Here is a 12,851-nt window from a genome sequence, read left to right as displayed (position 1 = left end):
CAAATTGTAGTATATATGCTATCTGTCCCATCAGCTCAATGAAGGTGACTGGCAGAGTGAGGGTGATTAATAAACACCCAGTACACAAATACTCAGCTCACTGATATATCTATCTAAGGCTTTTTGCCTTGGTTTCAAACTCAAGGGCAGTTGAAGAGCTCTGTGCCCGCAGAGCAGCATTGAACATGGATCCCTGTGTAATCAAAGGCCAGCTAGCCTGGAAAGAGAGCATGCCACCCACCTCATGCTTGCTTCAAAGGGAAAAGTCTCTTCTGAAGGCTGCCAGTCAGAAAGCCTGACAGAGCCGTGGGATGAAAAGATGCCCAAAGACTAAATACAGGGCAGCCACAATCGGGAAGAGAACAGCTGTACCCTGAGGTGCTGGAAACACAGGGATCAAAGCCAGTGGTGGTGAAAGCAAAGGAACCACACTCTGACCATACAGGGGTTGGTGGCCATTTCCATCCTGTGAAGTGAATGCTGTGGAAAACCGACACTTGTGTAAGGAGAGAGGGCAGAGAACCTAAAAAGGAGGAAATAAAACTGTTCTCACTGTCACTTTTCAGAACCAAATGTTTGTAGTATTTCATACTCAAAGGTGGTGTGGCAGGAGCAACTGCACAGACTCCATTGATATCACTCCCAAAGACTGTAGCAGGGTGTTACAGGAGTGTGTTCTATCAAGAATGAAAGAATTTGCTAGGAAGCAGCAAAATAGTCAAGTTTCTAGAACTGGTTGAGAGGAAACTGATGTAAAGTATCACCTTCACATTTTAAATTAAAATGCAGTTTTATAAAGCCTTAACTGAATGTTTGTGCCATTTTAATGATAATTGGGGGAACATGAAACCAGTATTTTGTTTGAGTTGAAGTTTCATTATATTAGATACAACCCAGTCATAGAAGTATTAAAAAGTCTGAAGTGACACAAGCTAGAAACTGATTTTATACTGCAATGAACCTGATTTATTTTTGTTGGATGAGTTGTAAGGAATTATTCACAGTGCTGTTGAAAACACATTACTTCGGATTCTTTCCTCTGCTGACTTCAGGAAGGGATTCTAGCATTTACCTCTCATTCCTCAAAACCTCATGCATACCTGTATCCAAATTGTGCATCCACCCAAGTACTCTCCTCCCATTCTGGAAAAAGAAGGAAAGAAGTGAAAAAGGAAAGGAAGGAGAAGCCCTCAGACCTCATGAGAAACTGCTCTTGGTTTCAGTGGAAGCCATGAAGGCTCCATTTCCCTGGAAATAGTTCATTAGTTTTTACTGGGCATCATACCCATTCATTTCCCTCTCAGCTGCTACAGAAACCAGCATTCGTAAATATTTTTTGAGCTTCCTCATTAATCTTTCTCCTGCAACTCAGGGAACCAATCACAGCTAATCATAGGTTTGGAGGTCGACCAAGCAACTACAAATAATGCTTCCCTTGATTTTACAGGTGAATCGCCCTCACCCTGGTGATCATCCTCTTCTGATCATCTTTATGGTTGGTGGAGTGACAGTCTCTGAGGTCAAAATGGTGAAGGATCTGGTAGCAACACGCAAGCCTGGTACCCAGGTAAAAACAGTTCCAAATGTACAGTTCCTATCTGAACAAAGACTAAGAAAATTATTCAGTTAATATTCACTGTAGTGCTGGTGCCAAGCCTACCTGGAGCCACAGCCGCATGGACAGGAATGATGTTAGGATTTTGCTGTGAAACATACACACAGGCAATAAATGTTCAGGCACCAAGTGTCTCATTTTTACATGTTAGAGTCAGCAATAAAAGTTCAAACTCAATTCAGGAGTTCAGAATGGACTGGCATTGTTCTGAAGAAGCTTTCGTGATGTCTCAAAAGATTAATTTCTTTGTATTCTTTCTAAATAGAAACATCTGCTGTCCAAAAGCCTACAGGCTCCCTGGCAGTTTATCTACAGAACATAGTGCAGGGATGCTCAGAAGGAACCTGCCAAGGGTCTCGTACCATCTAGTGATGTATCAGTGGTGATCCTACAAACCAGACAATTAGTATTGCTGAAGAACAAAATAGATTGTACAGCTGTACTGTTTTTGGGCCAAGACAGGTATCTCTGGTAGATGCCTGACCACTAGATGCCTTAAGCAGCCTGAAGCAGGTGATGCAGAGAAAGCCCCAAGTCTCTGCAGCCCTTGGATGTGCTGTTGGACTCCTATAAGGAGGATGTCTTCTACAGTGAAGCTTCAATATCATCCCTGCAGCTGGTCTTCTGCTTTCTAGTAGCAGAACCTGACTACAGCAGCCATCATCTGAATGCAGTGCAGAGGGAGAGGAGGAGGATAGTTGGGCTGTGGTGGCATCTGAAGTGTTAAAAGTCATTACTATTATGAAGGAGCAATGAGGTATCTGCTGAGTAGTGCAGATACGCAGACTAATCTAAAAACTGCAAACTGCTGTGTAACCAGCTGTATCGTAAACGTAAGTTTCCCGAGTGGCTTGTAAACATCTTGTTTTCAGTTCCTATGGAATGCGATTTTGATTAGTGAGAAATTGTTAGCAAAACTGAGCCAACCGAGGGCAGAGCAGCCCCTTAGTTTGGTGTGTGTTTTCCATGTTTTAGTTGTCTCTGCAAGGCAGCCTCAAGCAGTATTTCATAAGATGGGAGTGTCATTTTTATTGATGTGGTTTTTTGATCTGATAACACATTTCTCCCCAATTAGCCTATTGCTAATCTCCTCAAAACAGTGAATAAAATTCCTTCCCATCTTGAAGGGGTATTGAGTTGTGACACACTGATGGACAAGTTAATCCACACCCGAAATGTATTAATACACCCTGAAAGATAAGCAGAGGGTTAACGTGAGAGTTTGTTGAGAACTATGCAGGGAGACTTTTCACTGGCTTGCTAGAGGGACTTGAGGCTTGACAGTGGTGACATGGGATCTGGTGTTGCTTTGCTTTGGCTTAACCCCAGCAGCAGGTCACTCTCTGAGGCAGATTCCTGAAGAATTTTAAGCCTTTACTGCATCTTACCCTTTGTCCAAATGTGCTGCATTAGAGGTGAAAGAACTTGGGGACGAAAGGCGGGAGGAGGAAGAGAGAAAAGAAAAGAAGCAGTTGTGCAAGTCTCTTGTATAAAAAAAGCTTATGAGTTTGCTGGATTTACCTGGATTTCTGCACTATAGCTGTGAATGTGTGCCACCTGTTTGGGATTATTCTCTTTTCAAAAAGCCAGGCATTTGTCTAACTCAAGCCAGCGTTTAACAGAGATTTTTTGTGGTGTTCAGGCAATCAGGTTCAGACATCAGGGGAATGCTGGCCTCCCAAGTTCCTTCCAGTCAAACAAAGCACTGACATTTATACTAATTATTGGCTCTTGGAGAAATAGAGAGACGTGTGGGTGCGAAAATAAAGAATTGAGGAAAGTAACTGAGAAATGACTGGACACACTGATTACTTCAGCAGTTGTTTGGAGTTGAGGCAAATGACATTTAAATGTGGAGTAGGAGACACATGTTTCCATCCACAAAACTGTTCTGCATCTGAATGTGAATAGCAAATTTATTTTTCGAGGGGAGGCACTGAGGAATACAACATTTCCTACACATCATTTGGGTTCAGATGGTGGTAATAGGTGCCCTAAGCTAGTGAGAAGTATCCTACTATAAAAGAAGAAAACACATTTTTTTCCACTTTAATCAGGAGGGCAAAAATGGAAAAGAGCATCAGTGGATGTTTCATCCTCCCTCCTCCCAAAATGCACAACCATCTATGTGGTTGCGGCTGAGGCATGCAGACAGATAAACCTCACCAGATGCACTGTCAGTTGTTAGCCATATCCTTCCCTGCCCTCTGCTGAAGGGGGGCTACCCGCTGCAGTGGGTCGGGATGGGAGCTCGTGTTCCTCCACCTCGGCTGCCATCAGGCACTGAACGAGGAGATCTTCAAAAGAGATACACTGTCCTGAAGAGACCTGCCTGGAGAAAAGATGGAAATTATTTATCTGGGCAATACCCCTCTTCTCTGTAAAAACAAAGGAACAAATATTCACATTTATCCCTCTCAAGAGCCCTTATTGATATTGGAGGGCAAAAGAGGGAAGGCCCAGTATATTTGGCTGTATCCTTTCTCAGAGATTAAAGCTGCAGCTCTCGTTTTTCTCTCTGGGCTTTCTATTAGTTGCACAAATCCCCTTGGGGTTCAGTAGTGGGACTCTGAGAAGAAATTGCTTTTATCTGGCAGTGGCCACTGTTGACGTTTGGCTTGTACACCAAAAAAACTGTGGTAACATGTGCCCTCATGTTTTTCGGAATTAAGCTGCGTGATAATAAGATGAGCATATACTGTGCTATAGTCTGATTCTCACATAACACAAATAAGACAGTGACAGCCTTTGGCATCTGCAAATTACAGAGTTTTTCTTCCATAGGAAGCAGAAGAGATAATCAGTGTCAGTTTGCCACAGATTGTGTGGGAGGACAAGGGAAGGGGAGAAGTGAGGGGGAGACAATCATTGGTACAGAAGGGATCTGTGGTAACTTAAGTCCAGATTTCTTTCATTATTTGAAGTGAAAAGATGAAAGAAAAAACAACAAAAAAAGTTGAAATGCAGCACTACCACTCATTTAAAGCGTGCAATGAAGTACCCAAGCAGTTTAATCACTGCTGCAGGAAACAGACACACAGGCATACTCCATTGTCGATACTTGTGTTTCTTCCCTTCAGATTTGCACTGAAGAAGCAAATTCACATTCATGTGGGCTATAAGATAAATCTGCCCCCATGTCCTTGCCTGCAGTCCTGACCCTATGAACACTACTGAACTTGGAGCTTTGTAAAAGCATTGTCCTATGACTTTGACCCTGAGTTATCTGTACACAGCAGAAGCATACATGCTGGCCCCTTGTTGATAGCTTCGCCCTACACAGAAGCCTTCACACAAGGCATCTTCATAGTGGTTTTTGCATAAGAAAAGCAGATACCTGCATCTAGCACTGTTGTGTATCATGGTTGTAGTAAGCATTTCATTCATCAGACCCATCTTGGATTAAAAACTTGACCAAACATAAGTGATAGTATCCTGAGTGCTCAAGGTTGAGCTTTGGTCCTAATGAGCAGAACAGGAACAGCCTGTTCTGAAACCCGGTCTGAAGAGACATTTCTGAATAGAGACTGTAGCTCCCCACTTCACTAGTGCTCACCTTACCTTAAATTGAGAAAAAACAGCCATCACTCAAAACTATGCATTGATAAAGTCCTGTGCTACACGAGAGGAACCCGTTGCTTTATCAGCTGGTGCCTTGCAGTAGACCCAATGGCAGTCACAAAAAATCGCCTGGTAAGATGTGTGTAGAAATTAGTCAAAGCACACATTCATTAAGAGTACAATGCTACAAGTCATTATGCTCCATAAAGTGATTTAACTACAGTTCTTAGCAAGCAGACAGTTTCACTGGGCAAGTTGTATTGCCTTGTCAGTAAACACCAGAAACACATGGCCTGTCTAGTACTGGGTGAAGCAAACAGTTCATATCCATGGCTCATTAGTACTGCCATCAATCTCAGGCATCTTCATTTTGACTTGTTGTTTCTTGTCCCCCTTCTTTCAGGTAATTGTACTCTCCAATGCACTCCTGACACCACTTGGTGCTATTGAGTCATTGTTTGCCACGGACCGTCTCAAGCCTGACATGGATATGTGACAGGGGAGGATCTGTGGAGAAGATGAGTGAGTGCCTCAACTGGCAACATCCCTCGTCTATTGCTTTTCCCAATAGCCTTACAAAAAATTACATGTCCCCATGGCTCCATCTGAAAAGGGGTGAAGCAGCTGGATATCTGGCTGCAAGGGAACATGCGCAGCTCACGGGTGGCTTTTCAAAATGGCCCAGTTGTCCAGCAGCAGCTCCCCCTCCTTAACAGCAACACTGAACAGTGCTGCCTCACCCCAGCCCCACTCTGCGTGGCAAGGACGGTTACTTGTAATAACTCCCTAGAAAAAGAGCAGCTGAGGACCAGGTGATGCTGAATTTGCACTCGCCGAGGAGTACTTTTTTCTGAGTATTCCTGGTGATTTCACTGGGGTTGCTTCTGGTGGGAAATGCTGCTGAGGGTGTGAAAGGCTAGCGAAATCCACCGACTCTGTCATGTTACCTTGCAAAGCACATGTGCCTTATACAGCATTAACCGCCTCTGCCCTTACTTTGCCCCTCACCCCAGAGACACAACAGAGCATGGCCCTGATTTAGCGGGCAGAGCAGCTCCCAGTCCAGTGAGGCTCTCTCAGCAGGACTGGTAGAGGGAGAGAAGCAGAGAGCCAGACTCAAGGACTGGGTTACATGGCTGCTTCTCCCTCGGCTTCCTGTTTTCTGCTCTAGATTCTCCACCCCCAGTCTCAGGAGAAAAGACTGTTTCTGATGGCACACTTCTGTGTGGGTTTATGCAGAAGGACATATGGGCTGTAATGGTTTGATGATAAACCTGGAAGAATCCTCCTCTCACATGCATTTAAGAAAGTTAAAGAGAGAAGGGGGAAAAAAAAAGAAGCATCCCATTTTCCAGAGGCCACAGCAACAGTTTCTTTCTTGATCTAGATTTCTGAACAGCATGAACAGAGAACTATCAAATTCAGTTATGTAATTTTTCTTTATAAAACTTTGCTACAATCTGTGATAAAAAAGCAGCAGCCAGTAGATTGTGATTGCATATAGCTCCAAGACTTCCAAATTGCAATATAATGTGGTAGAGCTATAAAGCTGTGTCCTCTTGCTTCATCCAAGGGATGCTGAGACTACAGCTTACACTAAGATGAGAATGTGAAATTATAAGTGACATTCACTCTATCATAGCATTCTTTATTTTGTCAAAGGAATAGATTAAATGGGAAGTAGCTTTTTAACCTTTGTTCACTAGCTAGTTTAATTCTCTTAAATGTTTATAATGGTCTTCAGGAAAGGGTGCATTTTGATTTACATTCACTTTTGAGTGGCTAGAAGGAAACAAAGGAGTGATTATGAAGCATGGACAATGTCGTTTCTATGGAAGAAAATTTATAAGTGTCTATAGAATGGAACTTTGTGCTATAAAAAATGAGAAATATTGTGAGATTGCTATGTTAAAAGCTCAAGAAATAGTTTGAACAGAGAAACTGGAAAGCAAATAGCCAGTGTCTTGGTTTCTTTTTTGTCCTTCTGTACTGTTTAATCCTAGTATATGAATGTTTTATAAATTCTGTAATCAATAAAGCAATGTCTTACAATGCCAAACCTCATTTCTGTTCTCCTTCCCTCCTAGTACACAGGGCTACATGTGCCAGGACTGCATATTTCTGCAACACTTTTATGTTATTTGATTACCCTTAAGAACCTAAATCTTCTGTCTTTGGAGGTGTCCTAGAGGGGTCTCCACAGCCTGCTGGTAGCAGAAGCGCTCTCCTACGTCCAGTGGCCATTGCTGACCAGTGAGTTCAGAAACACACACCTCTGAGATGCTGTCACCTTCCTGAGATGAAGGCTGGCAGTCGTGGTCTTCTCACCCTCACATCTCTCATCAGATGCTCTCAGGTCTCTAACTTGGCCATCTAAGGACGTACTATATAGGATAGCGAGAAGGAGGCCGGGTTTGAGCAGGCACTTACGCTTTCTGTGGATCAAGTAGCGACTCTTACTGAGACAGAGACTAGTTTTCCAGGGCCCACTCACATACTTCGAAGGAATCTCTCCAGCCAATGGGGTCAGTGTGGCAATGGATGCTATGACTCAGCCACCATCTCATACTCAAGTGGCTGAAGAGAGGAAAGATAGTGACAAAAGCTTCTTCTAGACCAAGACTGGAGTGGAGTCTTTCCAGTGGCCCCAGTGTAATTGCTAGCTCCTTATTTATAGGAAATAATTGTAGTAGCTACACACAGCCTGTGCTGAGGGAAAAGGCCAGCATGTGGGAGCTGAGAGATCCCCTGCCATGCAAGCAGGAACAGCATGGAAGAAACTTTGCTTGGGCAGAGTGCCGGACCACAGCAAGGAGCATCTATGCCCTCTGTGTGTGACACGAAGCATAGTGTCAAAAGGTGGGAAGTGAAAACACAAAGCCACCCCTGGCAAATGGGTTTGCTACTATATTAATAAGTTAAACTGTATTTGGTATTAAGCTGAGACTGGAAGGGCAAGCTCAGTTTTGTTTGCAAGTCTTGTCCTAAGTCACTTGGCTAGGAATTCATGGTCAAAAAGATTATCATCAGCAAGACCTTGTCAGGCTTTCCCTACACCAGGTATGACAGTGGTGTTCTGACCAAATGAGCCTGTGTGGCCGAACACAAACACTCTGCCCAGGAATGCTTTCACTAATGATACTTTAAGCATTAATTAAATAGTTGAAGACTTGTAATTTAAGCTCATTATTATGGTACAGCTTAATAGATAATGCTTCTCTCTCTCTTTTTTCTTTTTTTTTTTTTAAGAAGGTGGCAGTCACTTACGACACTCAATGTTCTTCCAGATTTTGACCTGCCTCACACCATTCCTTTGTCACTAGAGCTTTTTTTGACAAGGGGAAATGAAAAATCCCATTTTAATTTGAAAGGTCTCTGCTTATCCAGTTCCTCTCCTGAAAGAATTTCTTAAAATGAAGTTGTAAAGCAGTTGTGAAAGCCTGCCCTACCCCCGCCCCCAGTTCGATGCTAATAAAGCAACAGTGTAACTACCTTGAGAAAGCTATTACTTTGTTTCAACACTTCGCTAGTTATTGCCCATTGTCTCTCACCCAAAGAACAGGAAGGAAAATATGCAATTCAGAAATTTAATGTTTAACCAGGCAGTAAGAATGCAAAGTCCCTGTCAGGAGTTAACTGTACAGAAAATAAATAAGTTACAGTTTAAACAAAAGCACAACTGGCTTTTTAAAGTGCATGTATATAAGGCCTTTAGCCTGTGAACTCCATTGGCTCAATGTACAAAAAGTATTGTATATACACGTCTGCCACATGTGTTTAAGGATGAAGAGGGACTGGCTCAGCTCAGGACAAAACAGCGGCTTCATTGCTTGGAGCCAGCCATGCATCACACCAAGATGAATCACAGCCACATTCCTTCTGTGCCTGTTGCACACAGAAGAGAGAGAAGTGTCTTACACTGGCAGCTATAATGGACTGTTACTCCAAATCCACAGTCATTCCTCAAAAGCTCCACGTTGGATAATTCAGTCTGGACAGTATTTTTTTTTTTTTTCAGACAGTAAAAACCCCACAAGTTATTTGCAGTTAGATATGTTTACACCTTGTGGACAGTAGTTTTGCATACAAAGGGTCCGGTCAAGTTGTCAGCAGTAACATAGCTAGTAAAAAAAATAAAGGACCATTGTTTACAGTCAATACCCAGTCATGTCCACGTATTTTTACAGAATGATTTCACATTCGCTTATTAGTTTTGAAATACAAAGGAAATGAACAGATCTACTCTGCAAAAAAATTAAATAGATACATCATGCTGTCCTTCATCCCTGTGAAAACAAGACTCAAGTTACTTCTGAACAGTGAACTGCAGTTCAGGGTGTTTCCCTGCTCAAGTACGACTTGAAAGTTGGAGCTAAAAGCTTGTTTCTGCACAAACCCAAACCAACTTGAGAAAAGACAAACAGAAAGCTTGTTTCATTTACTTGAAAGCTCCTTTTCCAAATGAAAATCTTGTTCTACAAGTCACATCCTAGAACCATTTCAAGAGATTTGGGTTTTTTTTCTCCCCTTTTCCAATCTGCTACTGCTCCTTTAAGTAACTCCTTGCTTTATAGCCATGCAAAAAGCTATCTGAGCCATCCTTCTTTCATAATGCCTTAGACTCTAGATGCGCCAATGTTAAACACCCCTTGTTTCAAACTCAGCCTAAATGTTGGGAAGACCAACAGCTCTGCTGTCAAACAGAAGTGACAGTCCTCACTTTGGCAGACAAAGCTTGCTTAAACCTTCTCTTCAGATCCTGCATGTTGGGTGATTTTGGCCGTGGAATAAGAGAGGTTCTCCTTCTCTCGGGGGTGCTGGTTGTTTGCTGTTTACTGACTTCTTTACAGAGGAGATGGAAGGCATTGAAGACATCATTATAGTTTTCACTGACAGATACTTCGTAGAAAGTACAGCCCAGCATGTTGGCCAGTTGAAGTCCATGCTGAGGCTCCACCTCTTTGACATGCAAGAGGTCAGCTTTGTTTGCTACAATGACAACAGGGACTGCATTTCCTGGATGCAACTGTCGAACATGATGATAAAGGTGACTGAGTAGTTCATAGCTCTTGTAGTCTGTGATGGAGAAGACAATCACCAGGGCATCTGCCCAGCGAATGCATCTGTTTAGCTGCTCGTTACAATCCAGACTGTGGTCATGGATCTGAAAGATGAATGGTCACAAATTAGATAGCTGAAGTCATAAAAGATTAAATGGAACCTGTCTTTAAGGGTCTGTAAAGCCAAATAGCATTTTACTGCTTTATAAATTTATCTTTGCATTTCACATTGTAAGTACAAAATTAATCTAAGCATGGTGAATAAATGCATATGTTGATTCAGCTGCAAAAAGCTGGAATTCAACACAGGAGTTTGCTATACTCAAATGGAAAATTGACCTGAGTAGTTCTGCATGCAGAGAAAGACTTTGTAGTTCCACAGAATGGGAAATTAACTGGCTAGACAGTAAGTCTGGGGAAGCAAAGATATGAGCTGGAAGCATTTAAACCTGGAGTGTTGCCCAGTTCAGAAAGGCAACAATCCAACATTACTCAGGTCTATACATTCAAAACTTTAACTTGTGACACACTAATGAGCACAGCCACAATATAGCAGACTTTGCTTTCAAATCTATGAAGCTTGTTGGGCACTGGTCATGACATTTTCTTCCACATGAATCTTATTTGCACAGAATCGTTCCTGGGTTTGTCTCTGTAATGTTTCAAATATAGAGGAGCAAGACAGTTAAGTAATTCAGCCACTCAAAAGTAACGGGCCTCCAATGCACAAATGATTTGCCAAAACAATGAGTTGTTTTCTTTGAATACCAGCATACTACAGGCACGCAACACATCTGCCTTCACTTGTTATAACACAAGTTACAACCTTTCCCACACAGAACACCAGACTCTGAAATGGACCGTAGCAAGATGCTGCACATAGAGGGGGACCGTACATGCAGATTTAGAGCTGCTTTGGTGAACTGCACAGCTGCCTCTAGCTCACCTGAACTCCCGGAGTATCTTGCACTTGAATGGCCAACATCTCTCCATCTATCTGGATGTGCCTGCTGTAGAGATTACCTGCCAAGAACACCAACAGGTTCACAAGTGCAGCCACCACACTACAGACAAATGTTGCTTCTGCTGCCTATTAGTTGTGCAAGAAAAGTTGTATTGCTGTTTACGAGGTGAGGGACCAGCATTCTAAGTTTTTTTGTTTATATCAACCCATAAATTTATGGCTTCTCTGGAAACCTGGGATTTAATCTCACATTGACTTGTTTTGAAGCCTGGCATTTAATATTGTGCAACTCAGAATTTAATCACTCCTTAAAGACTGTCTTAACTTAGATGATAAAGGGACGCGCCCAACAGCCCAGCCATTACAGAAAGGCACTTTGTCATTCAGTTTCTCTGCACTTTAGCAAACCGTGTTTCTACAAAGCTCTCTTCTGGCTGACATTTGTTGATTGTTGTGGGTCTGTTGGTTTTTTTTTTCATTTCTTTGGCTTTTCCAAGCCATTTCCTCAACAGAATGATCTATATCTTACATTCACACCAGTTTAGACTTTCCACTGTACTACACTCCGGCAAGTACATAATGTCACCTCTTTGCTCTCCCCGATAGGGTGGCACTGTCTCTATCGTTCAGCTGCTGGCATTCAGTTTGCAAAGTATAACATAATATTAGGTGTACAGAATGCTCTCTTGTTTTAGCTAAAAGACTTATTCAGAGAGGTATTTTCATCATATAAAGTCAAGTCTGTCGGAGAAGAGAGTCGCAGTAAAACACAGCGGGGATGAGGCTGTCATCACGAACCGCCCGTTTGCTGAGATGTGCACCTTTCCGTGCTGCCGCGGGTTTAGTTTTGACTGAGCTCCCAGGCTCGCCGTGATTTCAGCCGGTAGAAACACCGCCGAGACGCGCCCGTGGCCCCGGTTTTCAGTGCTTTCCGTGACACTCGGGACCCGGGTCGGCGCTGGAGCTCGCAGCTCCCACCCAGGGGCGGCTCGCTCGGCTCTGCGGCCCGGGAGGGGAACGGGGACCCCCCCTGTCCCCCCGCGGAGCGCCCGCCTACCTGCGTTCCTCTCGTAGTCGCCGATGAACCGCCGGGTGAGGAACCGCACCACCAGCGCTGCGGACGGCACAGACAGCACTGAGCCCCGGCACGCACCGACCCCCGCGCCTCGCACCGACCCGCGATGCCCCCAACGCTCCGCACCGACACCACCCGCGCACCGACTCGCACCCCGACCCCCGCCGCCCGGATCGACCCCCGCCCCGCCCTCACCTGTCTTGCCCACGCCGCTGCCCCCCACCACGGCGATCTTGACGAGGCGGGCCCTGGCGGGGCAGCCCTCCCCGCCGGGAGCGCCCTCGGCAATGGTGCACATGCTCTGCGTCAGGCGCATCGCCGCCCCGCGCTCCCGCCGCTCCGGCTCCCGCCGCGCTTTTCTCGGCCCCGAGCCCCGCCCCGCCCCGCCCCGCAGCCGCGGGAGGAGCGCCGGAGAGGAGGGACGGGAGCGTGTGTGTGTGTGTCTGTGTGTGTGTGTGTGTCTGTGTGTGTGTCTGTGTGTCTGTCAAACACCTCCAGCCCTTCGTGGCAACCGGCGCTCCTGAAGGTCTCGGCTCTGGGGTTGTCGCTCGAATCATAGAATCATAGAATCACCAG

The 12,851-nt window shown here is 44.4% G+C and overlaps 2 protein-coding genes across 2 annotated transcripts in view; one reads left to right on the top strand and one right to left on the bottom strand.

Moving 5' to 3' along the window:
• The window catches only part of SCFD2 (sec1 family domain containing 2), a 201,706-nt gene extending 194,556 nt beyond the window's left edge, over positions 1-7,150 (top strand). Inside the window, exons 8-9 of the mRNA XM_054065995.1 lie at positions 1,448-1,567; positions 5,580-7,150. Of these exons, the coding sequence (XP_053921970.1) occupies positions 1,448-1,567; positions 5,580-5,672 (213 nt within the window). The 3' untranslated portion in view covers positions 5,673-7,150. The remainder of the gene's footprint in view (positions 1-1,447; positions 1,568-5,579) is intronic.
• Positions 7,151-9,652: 2,502 nt separating this feature from the next.
• Positions 9,653-12,647, bottom strand: RASL11B (RAS like family 11 member B). The gene is made up of 4 exons (XM_054066003.1): positions 12,471-12,647; positions 12,258-12,314; positions 11,183-11,259; positions 9,653-10,340 (listed from the first exon to the last, which is right to left on the bottom strand). The coding sequence occupies exons 1-4, from the start codon at positions 12,589-12,591 to the stop codon at positions 9,873-9,875; spliced, it is 723 nt and encodes a 240-aa protein (XP_053921978.1). The 5' UTR covers positions 12,592-12,647; the 3' UTR covers positions 9,653-9,872.
• Positions 12,648-12,851: the final 204 nt, after the last annotated feature.

The sequence above is a fragment of the Cuculus canorus genome, chromosome 4 (assembly GCF_017976375.1).
Source record: "Cuculus canorus isolate bCucCan1 chromosome 4, bCucCan1.pri, whole genome shotgun sequence".
Classification (NCBI taxonomy): Eukaryota; Metazoa; Chordata; class Aves; order Cuculiformes; family Cuculidae; genus Cuculus; species Cuculus canorus.
This window is presented reverse-complemented; position numbering and strand designations above follow the sequence as displayed.